Raw genomic sequence first — 23,506 nt, 5'->3', positions numbered from 1 at the left:
TTATTTGTTTTGGATTGTGATATTTTTAATTATAAAAACTAATTTAAAACAATAAAATAAAGCTCTTTTTTCTTTTTCTTTTTATTATGCTTGCTTTTTTTTTTGTTATTTCTTTGTTTATTTAACTCATCATTTTATTTTCAACTTTTTCTTTTATTATTAATTAATTAATCTATCTTAATATTTCATATTCTTTCTTCATTATTTCCTTCGAATTAACTATTTAATGGTATATTTTTTCTTAAATATTTAAAAAGTGAAAATTAAATTGGTGCAATGGGTGCATCAGGCTTTTGTTCTGGTTTAGCAAATTGCATTAATCTCTCAAATTTGACACTTGATCTTGGGTAAAAACAGTTTATTTGTTTTGGATTGTGATATTTTTAATTATTAAAACTAATTTAAAACAATAAAGCTCTTTTTTCTTTTTCTTTTTATTGTGCTTGTTTTTTTTTTGTTCTTTCTTTGTTTATTTAACTCATTATTTTATTTTCAACTTTTGCTTTTATTATTAATTAATTAATCTATCTTATTATTTCATATTCTTTCTTCATTTTTTCCTTCTAATTAACTATTTAATGATATATTTTTTCTTAAATATTTAAAAAGTGGAAATTAAATCGGTGATGAAGGTGCATCAGGCTTAGGTTCTGGTTTAGCAAATTGCATTAATCTCTCAAATTTGTCACTTAGAATTGGGTAAAAACAGTTTATTTGTTTTGGATTGTGATATTTTTAATTATTAAAACTAATTTAAAGCAATAAAGCTCTTTGAATTTATTTGATTAATTTTTTATTTATTTTATTCCTCTTATTTTATTTTATTTATTTATTTAAAAAATAAATTTTAATTTAGAGTTTATTATATTTGATATTTATTTAAAATTTAAACTAATTTTTATAAAATTTTAGCTCAATGAATTACTCATAAAAATTCAAAGTAATAAGCAAGTGTCTTAAATCAAAAAGATTAGTTGTCTTTAAAAAATGGTTCTTTTGATAAGCAAATAAAGAAAAAAGGACGAATAAATATTAAATGTTTTAATAGTTGAATATTAAAGGTTTTTTTAATTTTTTTATATTTTGAAAAAGTTTTTTTTACCTAAATTATATTAGATTTTATTATTGTTTTTTTATTATAAATATCATTTATATTTTTGTAAGTAAATAAATTATTTGTAAAAATTAAAAAATTAAATTTACTTAAAAAATTCTTTTTTTTGCCCTTATTTTAAGTGAAGTGACTCTTAACTAATGAGTATTAAATGCTTTATATTTTTTTTGTTTGTAAAATGTTTTCATTAAGTTTATTTAAATAGTTGAAATAATTATTATTTATCACTTTAACTTAAATTAATTAATAAATTGTTGTAATTAAATATAAAAACTTTTATCATAAACAATATTATGCATAAAAAGTATAATTAAATATACATTTAGCATTAAAATTGAAAGATTTAAGTATTTATTTTTCTAAGATAATTATTGAACGAAAAATATGAATATTTTGATATTAAGTAATATAAAACTATTTTAATTAGAATATTAATTTAATTATAGTTTGATAGATATAATAATAGATAAATTGATTGATAGACAGACAGATATTAAGTAGATTTTCTAAAACTATTTATGAATATAGATAGTTATTTAAAATAAAATATTTTGTTTATTTATTTATTTATTTATTTATTTATTTTATAGTAAATAATTAATTATAAGAATAATTGAATGTAAATAAATGTAAATATGAAATCATAATTATTGCTAATTTAGTTTTTATTTCTTTTTTGGTTTATTTTCAGTGAAATGGTTTTAATTTAAATTTATAAATTCTTGTTAGTTGTTTTAGTATTGGTTGTTAATATTGTTAACATTTCTATTGTTGTTATTATTACTATTATTACTATTGATATTGTTGTTGTTAGTTTTGTTATTCATATTTTCTATTTTGCTTTCTTGATTATTTTAAATTACATTTTTTTCCTTTTTAGGTGCTCTAGGTTTTGATTATTTCTTTTTAGTGGCAGTATTTTATAAGTTGATATCTTTTTTAAATACAATTATAATTTATTTAGTTTAGTTAGATATTAATAAAATATTTACTGATGATGGGTTCAAAAAGTTCATAAAAAGCCATAAATCCTTCTTTAATTTAGTTTTTCTAACTCATATGCTCGTATACTTGTTGATCTGCTTGGTTGTTTAGGAGTTTCTACATTTTAAAATTGAATTAGCTTTATAAATTATTTTTAAATATTTTTTTATTTACTTCAAACACTTCCATTGGGTCTTTGATGTCAAGTTTTTTGTAGGTTTCTTTCAAGCAATTAATAATTTCAATAAATGGTTTTATAGGTTTATCAAACTAGATTTTACTCCAAAAATCAGAGTATTACTATTGATTATGAAGTGATATTTCACAAGTTTAGTTAACAAGCTGCTAATTATTTTAACTTAAAGACCAATGCTTTGGCGAGGCTTAAAATTGCTAGAGTGAATTCAAATTTTTGATGTCAGCCTAGTCATTAATTCTTGATTTCTCTCTTACCTTAGCTTGTTTGTTTCTCTTTCCAGCATTTGCTAAGTTACCAATATCATTTTTATCATCAATATGCTAATCTAGGTTATCTTTATCTAACTCAGTTATTTTTCTCTTCCTGTTAAATTCAGGTAAGAATTAGCCTAAATTGTTGTTATAACCAAAATCATAATCGCCAACTAAATTCTATCCATTTCTCAAATTTAAATCGAAGCCATTATTATTTTTCGAATTGTTGTTGATATCTATTATGCTGCTTTTACTTATTTTAATGTTTTCTTCTTAGTTATTATAATTAAAATCTTAATCATTTTGATGAAGATTATTGTCATTATCTTAATCATTGGGCATAAATTGGTTATATTAACCCATGTTATCTTACTAGTTATTTTCTGACCCATTGTGCTAATTGCCATCACCATCTTTATTCTTTTTATTCTTTTATTTCTTTTCATTCTAAATCTTATTTGGATCTTAGTTCTTCTTCTTTATATTTTTTTTCTTTTAACTCAAATTTTCAACTCTCTTTTCAGTTCTCTATCTAAAAGCTTCTCCTTCTTTTTTCTATTAAAATATTATAAATTAATTAATTAATTAAACTTAAGTAAAAAAATAAATAAATCTTTTTATAAACAAAGTATTTATTTTAAGCAGTTTTTATATATTATCAATGGATGTGTTTGCATATAATAATCATTATTTGAAAAAAACTAATGAAATTAAATATTGGTATTTAACTTGAATTAAAAAATTTAATATTTAAAAAAAATAATTTAATTGAAATGTTTTTTAAATATTTTTAAAATTGACATTTGTAAATTATTAATTATGCGATTTTTCATCAATTTTAACAAATTTAATTAATAAATTTAAAATTATTTTGAAAATATCTATTTGATAATTTTATTTTTTTGTAATATTTTCTAATTAGAAATAATTTATTTTGTGTTTTAATGTAAGTAAAATTATGAAATAAAATATTTAATAAATTTCATTAATAAAAATTCATTAAAAAAATCTTAAATAAATTATAAGATTAAATGATTATTTTTAAAATATCTCCAATTTCAATCATTTTTAATAATTAATTAGTTAATTTATTTGTTTATTTAAGCTTAAAATAATTGCTAATAGAATAATGTAATTTTTGTAGAAAGATGTATTAATTGGTAAATAGAAATTTACATTAAGTTAATAAAAGTTTGTCTGTCCTTCCATTTTGGAAAAAACTCCGTTTGAGGTTAGACTACCTTTCATAATTTTATTTTTATCTCCTTTATACTTGGTGCCATCTGGTCTTTTGCATTTGTCTATATTTTCGTCAATAAATTTTTTTACTTCTTCTTCAGAGATGATTTCTATCCTTTTATTCTCCATGTAATTCATGAGAGCAATTGTGATAGTTTAGTTCTTTTCTTAGGGCTGCCCGTTTGCATTTTTTTAAGATTTAGTTTTCTTTTTTTGCTTCATTTCTTTGTTCTACTCCACAGTTTATTGGCTTTCGTTTTGAGTTTAATTCTATTGCTGTTGCTGTTGTTGTTATTATTATTGCTATTACTAGTTTGGAACAATTTATTATGTCATTTACATATTCTGATTTTGCTATATAATTTGATTAACTTGTTTTATCTCTTGGTTTTTTATAGATGGCAGCTAATTAGTTTGGGTTTAACTGTTGTCTATTTAATCATTTTGTTGTTGTAACTTCTGCTGAGCTTTTTTAGATTTGACTGCTTTTTACTTAGTCTGTTAAATTACTGGAGGAATAATTGATTGCAACTAGCTTTAATCAACAAGTGTATTTGTGTGGATTTATAAATTATTATTTTGATTTAAATCTTTCTAGTTTGTGTAATCGTTTTACTAAGCTAAACCTTGAATGGCAACATTTTAGTTGTTATTGTTAAGATGCAAATTATTTTCAAAATCAAGATTATTTTAACCCTTTATCAGCTGAATTTTGTTATTGTTTTGGCTTATTAAATTGTTATGGTTGTTGAGAATATAATTATCATTATTTTCTTCGTAATTTGTATTGCAAATATTCATTAAATTTATATCGTATAATGGGTTTAGATTAAAATTATTATCAAATTCTAAATGGCCAATTCCACCGAGATGCATATTTGAAATTTCTGGAAAATTAGTTGTTTCAAATCCACCAAGATTATTTATAGCTGTTTAATTTATTAAAAGATTATTTACATTGTTATTATTTAAAGTTGCAGTGCTTGTTGCTATTGCACTTTCATTTACATTAGCATTTAAATTTAGTTAAGAAGCTTAATTCTTTTGTTTCCTCTTCGATGCATTCTTTGGTGTTATTGTGTTTGAGACCGTCGTCTAAGCTACTGGTGCTTACAATATATTTTGTGTTTAGTTATTCAAATTGCTAATTTAAATGTTGTTATTAACATTATTTTAATTTTTTTTCTTTCTTCCTGTCGTGCTGCTCGCAGCTTTGTTTGTATTAGCTGTTGTAACTGCTGCTGCATTGGTAATAGCAGTAGAAGCACTTGCTGTCACCATAGCTGAAAGAGATGCGTTTGTGGGAGTAGCTATAGAGTTGATTGGAGCAATTTAGGTTGGCATTACTGTTTATTAATCTAATGAAGAGTAATATTGCTAGTTTTAGAAAGTGTTTATGAGATTTTAATTGTGATTTTAAGCTTAGTGTTGATTTCCTTGGTTCACATTCAGTTAATTTAAAAATTCATTTTAATTTTTTTTCCCTTAAATGTTTTTTGTGTCTTGCATTTGCTGGATATTTTGGAACTGTTTTTATAAATTGACGGAATTTAATTATTAGGGTTAGAAAATTTTATCTTCATCAAATAGTTTTTGCACATTATCATTTATTGTAGCTGATTGAGGTTATTATTACATCACGAAATTCTGAGCATTCAAGCTATTTTAATTAGAAGCAGCTTGATTTATCATGTTGTTTGTTTGATTAATTAAGTTGTTCGTTTAGTTTTTTATTATGTTTTGAGTTTAGCTGTTATTTTTTGTTTACTGTTATAATGCATCTTGTACAGTCTAATTGCTTAAGTGACTCAAAATAGCAGCGTTAGTGTTGTTGTTCACCTAGTTTTATTTTGAGTTTTTAGATTTTTAATTTTGAATAATTGTGTTATTTTAAATGTTAGAAGTTAAATTATTTAAATTATTTGTTGAAAGTGAGTTTATATTAATGCTGTTTGTATTTATTACATTTTTATTCACATTAGAGCTATTGCTATTATTTATGCTGTTTGCTGTATTCAAATTTAAAATATTGTTGTTATTGTTGGTGATATTTGTGTTGTTCGTTGAGTTAATTTGGCTTTAAATGTTCCTTCCAGCTTGTTGTTTTGTATTCAAATTTTGCTAATGCTCAATAGTGGTTGTCGTAGTAGAGGTAGATTATTAATTATTGAGATGATGTGTATTATTATGATGTTGCTATTAAATTTACTGGTTTTAGCTCAACTACTAATTTTGTTAGTTTTATTGCTAAATCTAAGAATTTTGCTGAGGATGAGAAGTGTTGTAAGCTGTATTTTAATTTTAAACCATTTATTAGGCGGCTGTAGTGATGTTGTTCAAACTTTGCATATTGGGATTTCCAGTTAAAAGAGTATTTTATTGTATTTTTATTTACTGGTCGTGCTGTAAATTTTACTAATTCTATTGTTATTATTAACCTTGCGAGTTTAGCTAGGTCTAACCTTGATTAGAGTGTATATTGTATGCCTACTGCTATTGATTTTATTATAGATTCTATTTATAAGGCTACTGAGACGGGTTCTATTGATTTTACTAGCTTTATTATGCTTGCTACTGTTGTTATTAAGGATTTAATGTAAAGGAATGAAGATTTACTGAGTATTAAATGTTGTTTTATCCAAACCCAATATTGTTATTATTTAAGCTTTCCAAGAGAAATTGATTGTATGGCGTCATATAATTGATGTTGTTGCGGTCAACTCCATCGTCTTCACCATTAGAAATAATTAAGTTTTAAGCATTTGATAGTGATGGTGTGAATTGAGCATATTGCCTGTTTTGATTCTAAGACTGTTGCTGCTAAGGTTGATAGGAAGGTTGAATGTTCTGCTAAGCGTTTTGTTGTTGTTGAATAACCTAATTTTTACTTGATTACTGCTGCTAATTTTACTGCTATTATTATAATTACTACTACTGCTACTAATTCTAAATATGCTAATTTGTCGCTATTTGTTAGTTATTGCTGTTTATTTACCCATTCAGAGTATTTGAAGGTAAGTTTAAGCTTATATTTGGCGGTAAGTTTATATTCGCATAATTATTTGATGTCATGCTGGTGGTCGCATTTTAGTTATTCTTCTAAGCGGTAGGAAAATTATTCAATCTTCCCCCTAATGCAACTCCAGTTTAAGCGTTAGGAGATATTTTATTCTAGCCTTTCATCAGGATGAGAAATAAAAATTTTATATAAAAATTTCACTTAAATAAGTGGGAAGTTGATTGAAAGAAGTGGCTGCTAAATTAGTAGTGATCTATCTTTGCTTTGTATTTTAGTTTTAGTTTGGTTGGATTCCTATTTAGTTAGAAAGGAGTTTGTTTGTTTGTTTAATAGTTTGATTGTTTGTTTGCTTGTAATTGGCGCAGAGACTACGCCCAAAAAAAATATTTAATTTTTGTTGTGCAAAAATGAATAAAATTTACCTACTATTAGATGATATTATATACTTTTTCTATTGTCTAAACCTTTTTTATTGAATTTTTTATCTTGATTCAAAAATTTTTTCTTTCTTTCTTTTTTCTTTCTTTTCTTTCTTGCCCTTACCCCTTCTTTTTAAATTTATTTATTTATCAAAAAAATCCACCTATTTTTCCTTATTAAATTCTAATAATTACTTCCTCTCTAATTAATTTTTTTTCTTTAAGCATCTCTCCATGACTAAGATCACAAACTACCTATCTATCCATATATCTATTTATCTATCTAACTAACTAACCCATTTAATTCTATATATCCCTAATTTTTTCATTAATTGAATTAGCTATTTATTTATTTGCCTATTTAATAAAAGCTTAGACTATATCTTTCTTTCTTCTGAATACATCTTAGTTTGCTATGCATTTGAATTCATTCTCCTAATTAAATAACTTCTCTTTCCCTCCCCCATAACTCCTTCTTATTATTTATCTCTTTTTATTATTGCATTGTATTTGTATTCACTCCCAAAATAATAAAAACCAAGCAAATTTATAAAAAATAATTGATTAATTGTTTCGCTTTTGATTTGATTAATTTAAATTACATTTTAAAAATTTAAAAACCTTGAAAAAGTGTATAAATATTCAAAGAAAATGCATTAAGCTGTGATTTTTATCAAATTTTTATATTCTTTTATGGATTTTAATTTTAATACAACATAATGCAGCTTATTTTAAATCTAAATGCTCTAAGATGATAGATATTTAGATCTAATTTTAATTACTTCAAAAACTACAAAATCAATAATAATAAATTAACCAGTATAAATAAATGTATAATTAAACATTAATTTCATAAATGTAATTTTTAGGCTTATATTCTGTCCAATCTTAAGCTCATAAAAGTGCAATTAATTTTTTTCATGTTTAATCTTTTAAATGTATCAAAGATTATTAACTATTTTTTTGGAATTATTGAAAATTGTTTTATTTAAAACAAATTTTTCTAAAAATGAAAAAATTAATCATGCTTTTATAAATGAACATTTTTTAATTTTTTTGTTGTTAAAATAAACAATTTATATTTTTTTGATAGAGATAAAGAGATTTCTAATAGATTTTTTTATTCCAAATTATAATTTAGTTGCTACAGAAATACTTGAATAATATTTTGAACATAAGTATTTATAAATTGTAAATAAAGTAATCAAAAAATATTAATTTTAGGCAAATCTTATTATGTTAACAGCTATGTTGTTTGATTGCATTTTTAACTCCACAATTTAAGTTAAAAATCTGATAACAAACATAATTAGTAGTGCTAATTAAATAAGAAAAATTTAATTATTTAGATTTTAATAGTGGATAATTAAACTTTTATATATTTATTTATTAAATTGTTGGTTGTTGTGATTTATTAAACACTAAATCAAATAAGAAAAATGAGGGATAATTACTTAACGGAGTAAGCACTGCAGTAAAAGAATTAATAAGAAAATTCTAGTAGCAGGGCTGATAAATTGAGTTCATAGAACTTAGATCACTCTTAGTCTAATTTAAATTACAAAACTTAAAGAACAAAAAGCACAGATTAAAATAAATCAGTAATCTAATTAAATGATACTTAGAGGTTGTTAGAATTGTCTTAGAATCAAAATCAGATCTATCAGCAAAAGCAGAGCCAGTTGCAATAGCAGGCAGTTAACACGCAAAGCAATTTAATTAATTCGAAAATGTCCCTTTTAGAGAGGCTTGAAGATGAATTTCCTGAGAATGAAAACATGAAGAAAGATGATAAAAGTCAAATATTTTATACAGCAATTAATCAAGTGAGGCACATTTAAAGTTTCACCAAAAAGATTTCTCAAGTTTTCAACAAGAAGCAGCAAGATATATTTATCAAATTAAGGGAGGACCTTGAAATGTTAATGTAATAATTTGATGAAAAAGTGGTTGAAACACTTAATAAAAAAGAATACGAACTACTCAAATCATTTCAAATTACCTTAGATAAAATGACCAAAGAATTATAAGAATGTTAATAAAAACTTAATGATTTCAACCTTTAAGTAGAATTAGATATAAAAGTTATAGGTAATTAATTATTTTGCTAAAATAATCCAAAATATTTTTATGAAAATATTTTCTAATTTAAAATTATTTTAATTAGTTATTAAATTAAATCATATTTGTAAATAGTAAAATACTTTAAAAATGCAAAATAGTCCTAAATAAAATAAAATAAAATAAATCCCTTTAATTCAAATCTTAGTTTACAAAAGATATTTAAAACATTTTATTATAAAAATCAATCTATTGAGAAATTACTGCAAAAATACAAAAAGAGAAAACAATCTTTTTTAGTATTTTAGTTTACTAAATAATGTATTTTTGTAAATATTTAGTTAAGATATTTTCCTAATAAGATAAAATTAACAAGATTTTATGAATTAGAACATTTTTGTTCTTTTTTTTTTGCTAATTTTTAAATTTGTTTTCTGAACATAAAGAAATTCTACTATTGAAGAAATAAAATTGATTTTTGTATAATTCTAAGGGGTATGTGCTTGCTTTATTATATTTTAAATTTTTTTCCAATTTTTTTGATAAATAAACAAAGCAAGTTATTAAATTAAATTAATTTAATCACCAACAAAATTTAACAACTCCTACCCCTTTACATTATGAAAACAAACTATTTGATCAGCAAAAAATCAGAAATTATTTAATGAAAACAAAATAACCCTTCTAATATATGAAATAGGATTAGAAAAGCAACTCAGATTTTATAGGGAAAATAGCTACTCTTTAAACGAAGAAAACAAAATACTTAAAGAAGAGGTTTCCAAACTTAAGCATTTATACAATGAGTTAGAACAAGAAAATTTATGGTCCAGATAGGCTCATTTAAGGACACAACAAAAGCTCAATGTCATAAAAGAACAAAATAATTATGAAAATCAAAATTCCACTAAGCACTCGTTCATTTAAAAAATTAATAACAGATAAAACGAATTGGTAAAATTATTGGTTAAAATTTATTTTCAATTTTATTAAATTAATAAGGATACATCAAATTTGTAGCAAGATTCAGCACACAACACACTTGATAATATTGATGGGGTAAGGAACTCAAAACCTAGTCGATAATTTAAGTACAGAGACTCTTTAATTGCTGCTAGAAAAGTTATTTTTTTGCAAGAGAATGTCCACCAAGCTGCGAATGTAATTGATCAGTAAGTTTTATTGTTGCAGAATTCAGATTAAATATTAACACCATTAAAAAAAAGACTACTTATTGAAAAGATTAACCCTAGGGATCAATTAATTGAATAACTCAAGGAATAAATTAATAACTAAAAAATGCTTAACAAGTCTCTTAGCATGCAGATTAAGACAAGCAGCACTCCTAACACAACAGAAAATCAAATCAAGCAATTATTTATTAAATGTAATTTTATAAATATTCTATTTAATTTATATTAAATCTTCTTTACTTTTTAATACAATTTTTCTATTTTTTTAACCAAATTAAATAACAAAATTTGCTTTAATTTTCATATTAAATTTTATCTTGTTTTAAATAAATAAATAAATAAATGAAAACATTTTTAATTTAAAATACAGCTGTGAGTGAAGTTCAAAATGAAATTTAGAAGAGAAATAAAATGCTTAACACATTCAATCCGAATTTAGATTAAATTGAAGTTTAAAAATTTACTAAATTTGATAGAATCGAAGTTATTTCTAAATTTTTCTCAAGTCTGAAATTTTTAGAGATTATTAAAACAATGATTTTTGATCAAAAATGCTGCAATAATCCAGTAAAATTCTTTTAAAAAACCATATTTTAATCTTAAAAATAACAAAAATTAGAAATGTAAATTTAATGTAAATGAAGCATCAAAAAATGAAGAAATATAAATTAATGAAAATTTAGATTCTTAATAATAAAACAACACAACATAATAACCAGGCACTGAAACTAATATAAAAGCTGAAGTTTCTCACTATGACTATTTTGATTTAATAAAAACTAGTTAGTAAGATGAAAATAACATGAATCAAACTAATCTTCTGCCACCCTAATCACAGGAAAGCACTCTCAAAAAATCTATTGAAGATGGATAATAATTGTAAAATACATTCTTTTAAATTTTATTGATATTCCTTAATTATTAATATACATTTTTACCAAAAAATAACTTAAAAATGTTTAATTTATTAGCTAAACCTTATTTAGTTGAATTTTAATTTGATTTTTAGTTTCAATTTTATTGAATCAAATTTATGAAAAAATATTTTATTTCTTTTTAACAAGAAAAATTTTATTATATTTTTCTTTAATAAATTAGCAATCTCAATAGATTATATCAGATTAAGCACAGAACTAATATAAGTTATTATCATCCTTAAATTAATTAAAATCAGAGTGCTATTTAATATAAGAAGAATCGCAGCAATAGTCATTCTTCAACTGCTTATTCTGGATATTAATTAGGTTTTTCAGATGCTTAAAGTACAAATCTAAATACTAATAGAGATTAAACATACAGGAGCTTTGGAAATACAAACTAATTTTATTAGGTTCTCAACCAATCTTTTGAAGGAAATTTAAACGAAAAAGGAAATACCAATGGAAATTAAAGTAATAACTCTTTTGTGAATCAGTTTAATGGATATCATAAACAACTTAAATAAAATATCAGTAAATAAAAATAAAATTAGCTAGAAATAAATAATATGCACAGAAAATTTCATAGATACAGAAAAGAGGTGGATAATAGCAAACCATAGATAGAAACTTAAATATCTGATTTAATTAACAATCTTACTTCTTAAAGTAAATTAAATGCGACGACAAATAGTAATATCTAGAACTCTGAGTATATAACCGTCAAGGAAAAGGAAGACAAAGTTATTTTTAAGCACAATAAACTTTATTGAAATAATTTTAATTGTTATATATTAAAATTAATAAATAACTTTATTATCCTAAAGAACTTAAAATATCAAAACAAAAAATTAAAATTAATATTAATAAATATATATTCTACATATAATATCAAAAATAGTTGTATATTCTCTCTAATTTACATTCATAAATTAAAAAATTCAGAAAATAATATTATCAAAAAATAATTTTTTTTTTACAAAACAAAAACATATTAAATGAACTTGAATAAAATTAATCAAATTTTATCTCAATTTATAATATTAGAATTTTTATTTTATTCTAATTCATTAATATTCTAATAAGTATTTAAAAATCATTTAATAAAAATAACATTAAAAAAGATTGTGTTTAGTTAGAACATTAAATAAATAGATAATTTTTGTATTAATTTTAATATTAGAATTTTTATTTTATTCTAATTCTTTAATATTCTAATAAGCATTTAAAAAACCATTTCACAAAATAACATGAAAAAAAGATTGCTTTTTAGATAAATAAATCAATAAATAGATAATTTTTGTATAATTTTTATTTTATTCTAAATCCTTAATATTCTAATAAGTATTTAAAAAACCTTTTTAATAAAAATGGCATTAAAAAATATTGCTTTTTAGTTAAATAAATAGATCATTTTTTTTCAATTTTTAATATTAGAATTTTTATTTTATTCTAATTCGTTAATATTCTCATAAATATTTAAAAAACCATTTAATAAAAATAACATTGAAAAAGATTGCTTTTTAAAAATAAATAAATAAATAAATCGATAAATAAGATTAAAAAAATAAATGAGATTTGAAAGCTTGCAAGTATATGATTAAAACTTTCTAAGGGATTATGAGAGTTATCTTGCTAAATACAATATTTAAATTTATCAAAATAATTAATAGCAACTGAGCTTTAAGGAATATCTAGAAAATATGTAAGACTAAGAATAAAAAGATGATTTCACTTATATGGATGCAGCTTTGTAAGAAATAGGCTACAAATCAATTCGATTTGCAGGGAGAGGATCGTTTGGAACTACAATCATTGGAGAAGATCAAAACTAGAATAGATTCGCTTTTAAGCTAATTTTCATTAGAACGAAGCATGGGTAAATAAACTAGGATATAAGAGGTAAGGCATTGAAAGAAGCTAATGTTATGAGCAAAATGGATCACCCAAATGTTGTAAAATTCTACAATTATTACGAAACATAAAACTACATCATAATCCAAATGGAAGAATGCAAGGGTGATCTTAATCAATTTATGAAAAGTTATGAATTACTGTCAATAGAGAGCTTTATTAAATATGGACAGGAGATCAGTTAAGGAATACAATATGTGCATGATTAAGGATTAGTATTAAGAGACCTAAAGTTAGATAATATTCTTATTGACAAGATGAATGTAGCAAAAATAGCTGATTTTGGTTTAGCAGCATATGTTATGCAAGGGACTAGTAAAATTAAATACTCAGTTTAAGGAGCTTAGCTTTTTAGAGCACCAGAATTATAAGATGAATTATGCTAAAATTTAATACAATAATTAAAGAAGGAAAACCCAAGCTTAGTTCTACAAAGCAAGAAGAGTGATTGCTTCTCATTAGGTTTGATTTTTTATTCTTGTCTAGGTACACCATTATCAAAATTCATTAAGATCTTACAAGATGGACCTGCTAGCATAGATACCCCTGTTATGATCGAAGGCCAACAAGAATTTGAATGCATAAATAAGATGCTATAGCTTCTATGTGAACACCATCCAAATAAAAGAATGAAACTTTCAGATGTGATATAACAATTTAAATTTCTAGAGGAACAATATCTTCCTAATTTAAATAGATATCCAGCTCCAATTAAATTTCAAACAATTTCAAATTAAAAAATACTAACATTGACTGAGAGTAAGAGCTGTAACAGTAAGCTTAAAGATAATTATGGTATACAAGAAGAAAAAAACTAAGAACTATATTAGAAAGTATCCTTATTGGAGCAGACAGAGGATGCTTAAATAATTGATTAAAATACTAAAAATGACCATATAAAAATAAATATAAAAATGCCAGGCATAATAAAAAAAATTATGAAAACAAAACTAATTAAACAATTAAAAATATTCTGATTAAGATGAGAAAGAACTGATATAAAACTCAAATAACTGACGAGAGTTCCTCCAATAACTCTAAAAAATATCAAAATAATTAAAGTTTAAAATAAAAAATCAATAAAATTCTTTGCAATCTTATTTTGAAGTTTTAAAAATAAAAAATTATTTAATTTTAAAAAACAGATAAGTAAATAAATAAAAAAACTAATTGATTAAATAACATTTTATATGTTTTAATTTTATTTTAGAATTTTTACATGATTTTTTTTAATATTATTTTCTTTAAAATCAAACTTTTTAAATGATATTTGATTATTATTTCCTTAATCTTATAGAAAAAAATATGTTTGAAAAACAAAATTTCATTAAAGGCAGAGAATATAACATCAGTCACATTTGTCTGGTGAGCATATTTGCACTTTTCTTAAATTAATTTTTATTATACATACCTTCAATTATCCATACATATATTTTCATTTATCTGTAAAATTTTAATTCATATAAATAATTCAAATTAATTATGGAAATTTTAAAGGTTTTTTTTATTTGATCCTTTGAGATACCATCCCACTATATTAATTAATCCTGTGAGAAAATAAATTTTTGTTAAAACTAAATGAAAAAATATTGAATGAACTTTAATAAAATTAATTAACGTTTGTCTCAATTTTTAATATTTAAATTTTTTATTTATTTTAATAAGTTTATTCAATATCTCATAGTGCTTTTTAAAAAGTGGCTTTTTGTGTTACCCCTAATCTTTTTTCATTATATTTGTTATAGATAATTTTGGAAATTAATATTCTAATAAGTATTTAAAAAACTGATTAATAAATCAATTAAAATAGAAAGATTTTTTGTTAGATTAATCAATAAATAGAAAGATAGATACATTAGATAGATAAGATTTAAAAAATAAATGAGTTTTGAAAGTTTGTAAGTATATGACTAAAACTCTATAAGGGATCATGAGAATTATCTTGCTAAATACAATATTTAAATTCTTTAAAATAATAAGTAGCAACTTAGCTTCAAGGAATATCTAGAAAATCTGGAGAACTAAGAATAAAAAGATGATTTCACTTTTATGGATGCAGCTTTGTAAGAAATAGGCTACAAATCAATAAGATTTGCAGGGAGAGGATCATTTGGAACTACAATCATTGGAGAAGATCAAAACTAAAATAGATTCGCTTTTAAGCTAATTTTCATTAGAACGAAGCATGGGTAAATAAACTAGGATATAAGAGGTAAGGCATTGAAAGAAGCAAACCTTATGAGTTAAATGGATCACCCAAATGTAGTAAAGTTCTACAAGTATTATGAAACATAAAACTACTTCATAATCCAAATGGAAGAATGCAAAGGCGATCTAAATCAATTTATGAAAAGTTACGAATTACTGTCAATAGAGAGCTTTATTAAATATGGATAGGAGATCAGCGAAGGAATACAATATGTGCATGATTAAGGATTAGTATTAAGAGACCTAAAGCAAGATAATATTCTAATTGACTAGATGAACGTAGCAAAAATAGCTGATTTTGGTTTAGCAGCGTATGTTGAGCAAGGGAGTAGTAGAGTTAAATACTCAGTTTAAGGAGCTTAGCTTTTTAGAGCACCAGAATTATAAGATGAATTATGCTAAAATTTAATACAATAATTAAAGAAGGAAAACCCAAGCTTAGTTCTACAAAGCAAGAAGAGTGATTGCTTCTCATTAGGTTTGATTTTTTATTCTTGTCTAGGTACACCATTATCAAAATTCATTAAGATCTTACAAGATGGACCTGCTAGCATAGATACCCCTGTTATGATCGAAGGCCAACAAGAATTTTAATGCATAGATCAGATGCTATAGCTTCTTTGCGAACACCATCCAAATAAAAGAATGAAAATTTCAGATGTGATATAACAATTTAAATCTTTACAGAAAATATATCTTCCTAATTTAAATAGATATCCAATTCCAATTAAAATTCAAAGAATTTCAAATTAAAAAATAATAATATTGAATGAGAGTAATAGATGTAACAATTATTTAAAAGATAATGAGGGTTTTGAAGAAAATGAAGAATAAAAAAATTAAGTAATATATTAGAAAGTATCTTTATAGGAACAGATAAAGAATGCTTATATAATTGATTAGAATACTGGAATGTATTTATAAAATTAAAAATAATAATACCAAGAAAAGTAAAAAAAAATATCAAAAGAAAACCAAAATAAAGAGAGTTTAAAGACTGAGTGTGTTATATTAATTCAAGAGATATAAAGAATTAAATAAAAAATAAACAAATCAAAAAAATAACTTAATAATTTTTAATTAATTTTTGATAAGGTACAAATATAATTTGTAACACATTTCAACTCCATATTTAAATCTAATCAAAACTTCCTACAAGGAACTCAAATAAATTTTTTTAATTTTGAAGAGATTTATAACAACTAAGATGAAATATTTATAGATTAGAACCATCTGATACAATACTCAAATAACTCAGCAGAATACCGCCACTAATTCAAAAAAATATCAAAATAATTAAAATTTAATTAATAAAATCAAATTTATTCTTTAAATTCTTATTTTTAAGTTTTTAAAATTATTGAAGATTTAACCAGCCTAGACACAAAACTTAATCTACTTAAAAATTAGTTATACCTGATAAATTATTTTTGGAATTAGTTAAGAATAGAAAATAGAGTGATATTAGAAGAATTATGAAAGTATTCTATTGAATTAAATAAAAAAATCTATTTTTCTAAACAAATGAAAAATAAATACTATTTTTTTAACATATCAAAAAAAAAATAAATTTATTTTTAAAAATAAATAATTAATGAAATTATTGTTTAAATGTTTTATTTTTATTTTAGAATTTATACGTTATTTTTAAATACTCTTTTTTATTAATTTTTAAAATCAAACTTTTTTATTGATTTTTAATTATTTTTTCAGATGCATCTAAAGATACAAAATGGATATTGAGGATTTATTATCTTGTGAAATTTAAAAATTATACATTAACTAAATTAATGAAGGTATCACCAACCTTGCTATAAAAATTTAATTTAAATTATGATATTCAGGTTAACTCATCTTTATTTTTATTTATAAACAGAAATTGATTTTATTATAAAATAACTTAACCAAAATGAAATATCATGTCAATACTATAATTTAATAATTTAATCAAATTGATATTGCTTATTATTATTTACTTTTTAATTTAGCTAATTTCTCTAAAAAACTAAAAAAGTATGTATTTTTAACAGATTTTCAAGTATTAATTTTAAAAACAATTTTTTAAATTATTAATTATTTTTTTAAAATATGTAATAACAAACCATAACTTATATTCTTTTGTAATTTCTTAATTAAGTTTTATTAATTTGTGCCAAAAAAAAAGTAAAATGATATAAAGTATAAAATATTTTGAAAATATAGAAGATGTAATTTTTATTAATTCTCAAATCTCATAATAATTGATAATAATTGTAAAAAAGTTCACTAAGTCTACTTTGTCAAGTCACCAAAATCTAAAAATTGACTTATCGTAATATTAGTTAAAATATATGCTCTAATAATAATTATTATTTCAGCTATTATTTTTAAATAAAGGATAAAAACTTATTTTTGTTTATTTCTTATTATTTTTTTAAATATAATAAATATTCAATATTTTTAAAAATATTTTTAAAGGTCAGAACAAATTGACATTAAGGGAGCCTCAATTTTAAGCACTTCCTTATAAAAATGCATTAACCTCACTAATTTGACAATTGATCTTACGTTAATTAATTAATTAATTTTTTTGTTTCAATTTACGATTAAGAATTTATTAAATTTTTCTATAATAAAAATATAATAATTTTTAAGCGATAATAAAATTGGTGACGAAGGTACTAGAGCTTTAGGCCTTGCTTTAGTAGCTTGTGTAAAGTTATAGAATTTAACACTATATCTTCGGTAAAAAAGAAATAATATTAAATAAGATGAAAAATAATTCTTTTTTAAAAATACTTTATTTTTTATTTGAGTTCTTTTTTAAACAATATTTTCTTATTTTAAAAATAACTTTTTGATTTTAGATTTTAAAAACCAATTTTCATCCATCTATGTTATTATATTTAATATTGTAAAAGTGATAATTTTATCTGTGATACAGGTGCATCAGCTTTAGGTTCTGGATTAACAAACTTAAAACATATCACAACTCTAAAGCTTTATCTTCTGTAAAAATAAGATTGCATTAATAATTAATAAATTTTTGAAAAATATTTTTCTTCATTATTCATTTCTTTTTTTGATACACATCATTTCCTTAATTTAATTTTTACTTTTCATATCAGCTTAACTAAAATAAGTTTTTTTAAATAAAATTAACTATTGCTATTTTTGAATAGTTATTTCTCGAGTATGAAAATAAAAGAAAATTTAAAAATAATAAAAAAGCCATTGAAATAGGTTTCAAAATATTTTTTTATTTTATTGAATAATATTTATCATTCTACAAAATATATATTTTTACTCAAGAAGTAATTGTTCGACAATAGCTAGCTAGCTATAATATCAGCTAATTAATTTATTAAAATATACTAAAGTAATAATTAAATTGGAGAAAAGGGCATAGAAGCTTTAGGTTTTGGTTTAGCATCTTGCTAATATCTTTCAATATTAACGCTTTATCTTCGGTAGAAAATTATTTATTACTAAATTTAATTATTGACCAAGAATTATCAAATAATATTTAAATTGCTTTTATAATTGATTGAATTCATTATCTTTTTATACAAATATTTTCATTCATAAGTTTTTCAAAATAATTTTTAAACTATTAAATATTGAAACTATTTTATATAAATTAAAAATATTAAAAGTAATAATTAAATCGGAGATAAAGGTGCAATAGCTTTAAGCTCATCCTTGAAAACTTGTACTCATCTATCGAATTTTGAACTCTACTTGAAGTAAAAATAATCAATTTTGTACATATATCTACAATATGAGTTACTAAAAAATACCAATATATTTTGAGATGCTTTTTCATTTATTTAAATTGATATTTTTATTAGAATTATTATTGTTTTGTTTGTTTTACATAAATAAATAAGCTTAAAATCTTCATTTTATTATTATTTTTAACATTTTTTTTTTAATCTTTTTTGTAAATAAATTTGTTTTTGATATTTTAAAGAAGTAACGAAATTGGGGATGAAGGTGCCTTAGCATTGTGCTCTGCTTTATCAGCTTTTGGAAATAATCTATTGATTTTGAATTTCTTTCTTAAGTAAGACTATTTTATTATCTTTAGTAATTTATTAAGAGATATAAAAAAACAAGTTAAATACTTATTTGCTTGATCTAAGAGAAATAAAACGCCATATTTTAATTAATTTTATATTAATTTATTTGATTTTAATTTTAAAATTAATATTTAAATTACACTTATTTAGATTATTTTTCAATTTCTTATTATTTTTTATATTTTAAAAATCTTAAAAAATTTTAACCTTACTTAAAAGTGGCAATAATATAAGCGATAATTTAGATAATAAGGTATTGTATCATGTTCTTAAATTACACAAGTTAGTTTTGAGTTAAATATTATTATGATTAATCAAATATTTGTAGCTTAACTATCATGATTCAATTATAGATTGCATAAAAACTTAAAATTAGATTTTAAATAAATTGAATTATTTTGTTTTTTACACAATTTATAAATTATTTGTTTTATGTATTGAAAATAAATAACTAAAATAGTAAATTGCATTAAATATTATTTATTTACCTTAAATTCCAGTTAATTTCGGAATAATTGATACATCTAACATTTTTAAAAATAGAAAAGTAGTTCTTTATTTTGAGTAATATAAAATTAAATTCCTTACAATTTATATACAAAAGAACTGATTTGTTTGTTAAAATCAATAAATTTTAAAATAAATAATAATTTTTAGCCTATCAACATCCTTGCAAGTATCAATTCTTTTAGAAATCCTAATTAGTTATTAATTAAAAAATAATTATTTTTAATAAAAATTATTTATTTTTACTTAAGAAACAATTTAAATTTCTGACCCAATTTACTTTTCATAATCTAATTTTTCTGTTAAAAAAAAAAAATGCTTTTATTGTATTTATTTCGATTTATTACATGAAAACGCTCTTAACTGAGGTGATTATGATTCAGATTCTTTGATTTACGAATTAATAATTGAAGTTTACTATTTATCACTAAATTATTAAAAGTAATTAAATTTAATTTTAGAGGAAAACTCAATCTGTTTTTGTCTTATTTTTTTTAATCTGAAAATGTTTGTCTTCACTTTATTTTGCTAGGCTAATTAAATTAATAAATAAGAAAATTTAATTAATTTATTAATATTTAAATTATTTTAAGTTTAAATTAAATTAAATTACTTATTTGCTAGTAAGGAATTCTTGATTTTTCATCTGAGACACTTTCCATAGATTTAATTAAATGCTGTGTGGTAGGTGAAGGAAGATACTCTTTGTGAACTTGATGAGATCAAAATTTCTTCTAAAACAAGTTTGTCTTAGTTACTCTCTTTTTAAATATATTTATTTTAAAATAGTAAGTTATTTATTTAATTTTGTATTATGAAAAAAATTTTACAAATAAAGTTATTTTTAATTAAAAATAGCCATATATTTTTATTTTTCTTCATAGCTTTTAGAGAAATAATTTTTAACTGAATTTTTGAATTTGCTTTTTAGTTTTTATGCTATTTAATTTTTTGGCAATTTAACATCATTTTTATTTAGCTTTAGTTTAATTAAGATTAATTAAAAGCAGTTTTATAAAATTTTAATGTGCCTCTAAAAGGATGAGATAAATATTTTCTTGATTATTTATATAAATAAAGACAGAATTATTAATTAAAATGATAAATATATATGAAATTTATTTCTAGTATTCAAATGTATTATCAGTAGCAAATACTGCTAAAAAGATAGAAATTGAGCACACTAATGTTGATTGGTAATCGAATTTGTTTATTTCCTCTTCTTTATAAGGCTTTTCATATTTTACTAATCCACTGTATATTAATATTAATAAGAAAACCAAATTTCCTTTTTCCTACATGTATTATGAATAGAAATTTAAAGAGAGAATAATAGAAATTTTCAAAATCATCTTTAAAATTCCCAACAGAAAGCATGGTCTTTGTATTCTTAGTATATATAAATAACCATACTTTAATTGTATATTTAATTTTTGCAAATTTTTTATGTTTATTAAAACTGTAATAAACAAATATAGTGGCAAGATCAGTATCCATATTTTCAAGAAAGGCATAAATAACTAAGTAATATATCTATTTGTAGTAATCTTCTACTTAGCATTCATATGAAAAGTTTGCTAAAATATACTCTTAATTACCAAAATTTATGCAAGAAGAAAGAGATATCATTTAAGTAAGTAAGTAAGTAAGTAAATCTGGTTGGCAGTATATAATCAAAAATATCATTGAAGTGTAAAGTTTGCGGAAAGGAAATTTTTATAATTTTCTTAATTTTTTTCTGCAGCTAGATTAATCAAGGAAAGCAAGAAATGAGCAATAGGAATTGAAAGTGAAAATATAAGTTTAAAGTAAATAGCAGGAATTTCCCTATAAATATCAACAAAAAGCATTCAAGAGAACTTACTTAAGAATCAAGAGGACTTCCAAGTAGAGAAGGAATCCATATTATTGCTAAATTTTTATGTTTTGGCATTTGTAAATACAATAAAAAGAATAAAAAGAATGTTCATTGTACTCTTAGTATAAATAACCATACTTTATTTAATAACACATTTAATTTTTGCAATTATTAAAATATTTTTTTTAATTTGAATTCATAAACTCTTAGAATTTTAATCTATTTAATTAGTAAGATTTTAATAATTAATAATTCATATCTATAAAAATACTCATAATATTTTAATTAATTGTTTATTTATTTTAAGTTATAAAGTAAGATAAATTTAAAAAATTAATAGAAAATATTGTTTCCATCCATATATATTCTCTGTATTTATTCTTTCAAATTATATATTTTTTATACATTTTTAGTACAATTTTTTTATGATTTGTCTTAAGGCAAAATTTTTATTATCAAAAATCTTTTTGATTTGATGATTTTGACAATCTGATAAATGATTTCTAATATTGTATTCATCCATATACAGTAATTCCTTATTTATTAAGGCAATGTTTAATTAAGGCCATTTTAGAAAATTTTTGGAAAAGGCCATTTTTTTCAAAAAACTTTGGGGGGTGAGTGGCCTTAATTAATGAGGAATTATGGAATATTCTTTGTATTTATTCTTTCAAATTATATATTTTTAGTATAATTTTTTTATGATTTGTCTTAAGGCAAAATTTTTATTATCAAAAATCTTTTTGATTTGATGATTTTGACATAAATGAAAAAGGAATCAATCAATTAATTAATTAATTAATAATAAGGCAAATATTAATTTTTCCTTAACATCAATTTATATTAGGCTTAAAAACTTATAAGCTAGGAATATTGTTTAATTGATTAAAATAATCAAAAATATAAAAATTTTATTCAAAATTTGTAAATAAGGAGAATTTGATCTTTCTTTCTTTTCAATTATTGAAGTCAAAAATTTATATATCATTAGATGAATAGTTTGAGTTATATTTCAAGTAAATATATGTAAATAGAAGCGCAAAAATTGCTTTAACATCTACTATCAGTCATAATAGTATTTTGTATAAATAAATATGTATTATTCATAATAATATTTTAGAAAAGATCAATTCTATAAAATAATTTCTTTCAAAATTTCATATTTCGTAAACATCATTTGATTTAATATTAGTAAAGTTGTTTTTCTTTCATAGGCTTAATACTTGCTTTTAATTAAAAGGGAAGAGTATTTATTTTTCTATTTATTAATTTATAAATCATCTATTATATATAACTCATAGGTTTGAAAATTTTTGGAAAAATGTGATTAAGTAAAAATGAATTTCTCACACCAATTTTTGAGTCTTATTATTGAATGGTTTCTATTAATTCAAAGAATGATAATAATTGTTAATTTACTAACGATTTTTTAAATTAATATTAGAAATAAAAAGTAATTCGAATTCATCAATAGCTTTTAATTTAAACGGAATAACAATTTTTTAGACAATACCGGATTAATAACAAAAAACAAACAAAAATTTACATTTTTTTATTAG

The 23,506-nt window shown here is 21.6% G+C and overlaps 7 protein-coding genes across 7 annotated transcripts; 5 read left to right on the top strand and 2 right to left on the bottom strand. All coding sequences in view use genetic code 6, as the record gives it.

The window, feature by feature from the left end:
- Positions 1-608: 608 nt before the first annotated feature.
- TTHERM_001220450 (transmembrane protein, putative) lies at positions 609-1,239 on the top strand (the record flags this gene model as incomplete). Its single annotated transcript, XM_012800495.1, has 2 exons — positions 609-699; positions 913-1,239. A coding segment is annotated over one exon (252 nt), but the record flags the coding sequence as incomplete, so codon positions are not given.
- A 516-nt stretch (positions 1,240-1,755) lies between these two features.
- Positions 1,756-6,973, bottom strand: TTHERM_01220450 (hypothetical protein; the record flags this gene model as incomplete). The annotated part of the gene is made up of 4 exons (XM_001025770.2): positions 1,756-2,048; positions 2,107-2,215; positions 2,273-3,106; positions 3,728-6,973. 4 exons carry the CDS (start codon positions 6,971-6,973, stop codon positions 1,756-1,758), a joined length of 4,482 nt encoding a protein of 1,493 aa, XP_001025770.2.
- On the bottom strand, positions 6,973-8,073 carry TTHERM_001220449 (hypothetical protein; the record flags this gene model as incomplete). The annotated part of the gene is made up of 2 exons (XM_012800494.1): positions 6,973-7,177; positions 7,232-8,073. The coding sequence occupies 2 exons, from the start codon at positions 8,071-8,073 to the stop codon at positions 6,973-6,975; spliced, it is 1,047 nt and encodes a 348-aa protein (XP_012655948.1).
- A 543-nt stretch (positions 8,074-8,616) lies between these two features.
- On the top strand, positions 8,617-12,172 carry TTHERM_01220440 (hypothetical protein; the record flags this gene model as incomplete). Its single annotated transcript, XM_001025769.2, has 7 exons — positions 8,617-9,319; positions 9,990-10,243; positions 10,292-10,461; positions 10,516-10,676; positions 10,853-11,049; positions 11,102-11,361; positions 11,581-12,172. Exons 1-7 carry the CDS (start codon positions 8,668-8,670, stop codon positions 12,170-12,172), a joined length of 2,286 nt encoding a protein of 761 aa, XP_001025769.2. The 5' UTR covers positions 8,617-8,667.
- Positions 12,173-13,102: 930 nt separating this feature from the next.
- TTHERM_01220430 (kinase domain protein) lies at positions 13,103-14,290 on the top strand (the record flags this gene model as incomplete). Its single annotated transcript, XM_001025768.2, has 1 exon — positions 13,103-14,290. One exon carries the CDS (start codon positions 13,103-13,105, stop codon positions 14,288-14,290), a length of 1,188 nt encoding a protein of 395 aa, XP_001025768.2.
- A 904-nt stretch (positions 14,291-15,194) lies between these two features.
- TTHERM_01220420 (tyrosine kinase domain protein) lies at positions 15,195-19,639 on the top strand (the record flags this gene model as incomplete). Its single annotated transcript, XM_001025767.2, has 7 exons — positions 15,195-16,471; positions 17,979-18,068; positions 18,156-18,245; positions 18,422-18,511; positions 18,881-18,970; positions 19,157-19,246; positions 19,474-19,639. 7 exons carry the CDS (start codon positions 15,195-15,197, stop codon positions 19,637-19,639), a joined length of 1,893 nt encoding a protein of 630 aa, XP_001025767.2.
- A 1,756-nt stretch (positions 19,640-21,395) lies between these two features.
- TTHERM_001220401 (hypothetical protein) lies at positions 21,396-21,876 on the top strand (the record flags this gene model as incomplete). The annotated part of the gene is made up of 2 exons (XM_012800493.1): positions 21,396-21,509; positions 21,568-21,876. The coding sequence occupies 2 exons, from the start codon at positions 21,396-21,398 to the stop codon at positions 21,874-21,876; spliced, it is 423 nt and encodes a 140-aa protein (XP_012655947.1).
- Between the last annotated feature and the right edge of the window lie 1,630 nt (positions 21,877-23,506).

The sequence above is a fragment of the Tetrahymena thermophila genome (assembly GCF_000189635.1).
Source record: "Tetrahymena thermophila SB210 genomic scaffold scf_8254179, whole genome shotgun sequence".
In the NCBI taxonomy this organism is placed as follows: domain Eukaryota; phylum Ciliophora; class Oligohymenophorea; order Hymenostomatida; family Tetrahymenidae; genus Tetrahymena; species Tetrahymena thermophila.
Note: the sequence above shows the minus strand (reverse complement) of the source record. Positions and strands in the feature narration are given on the sequence as shown.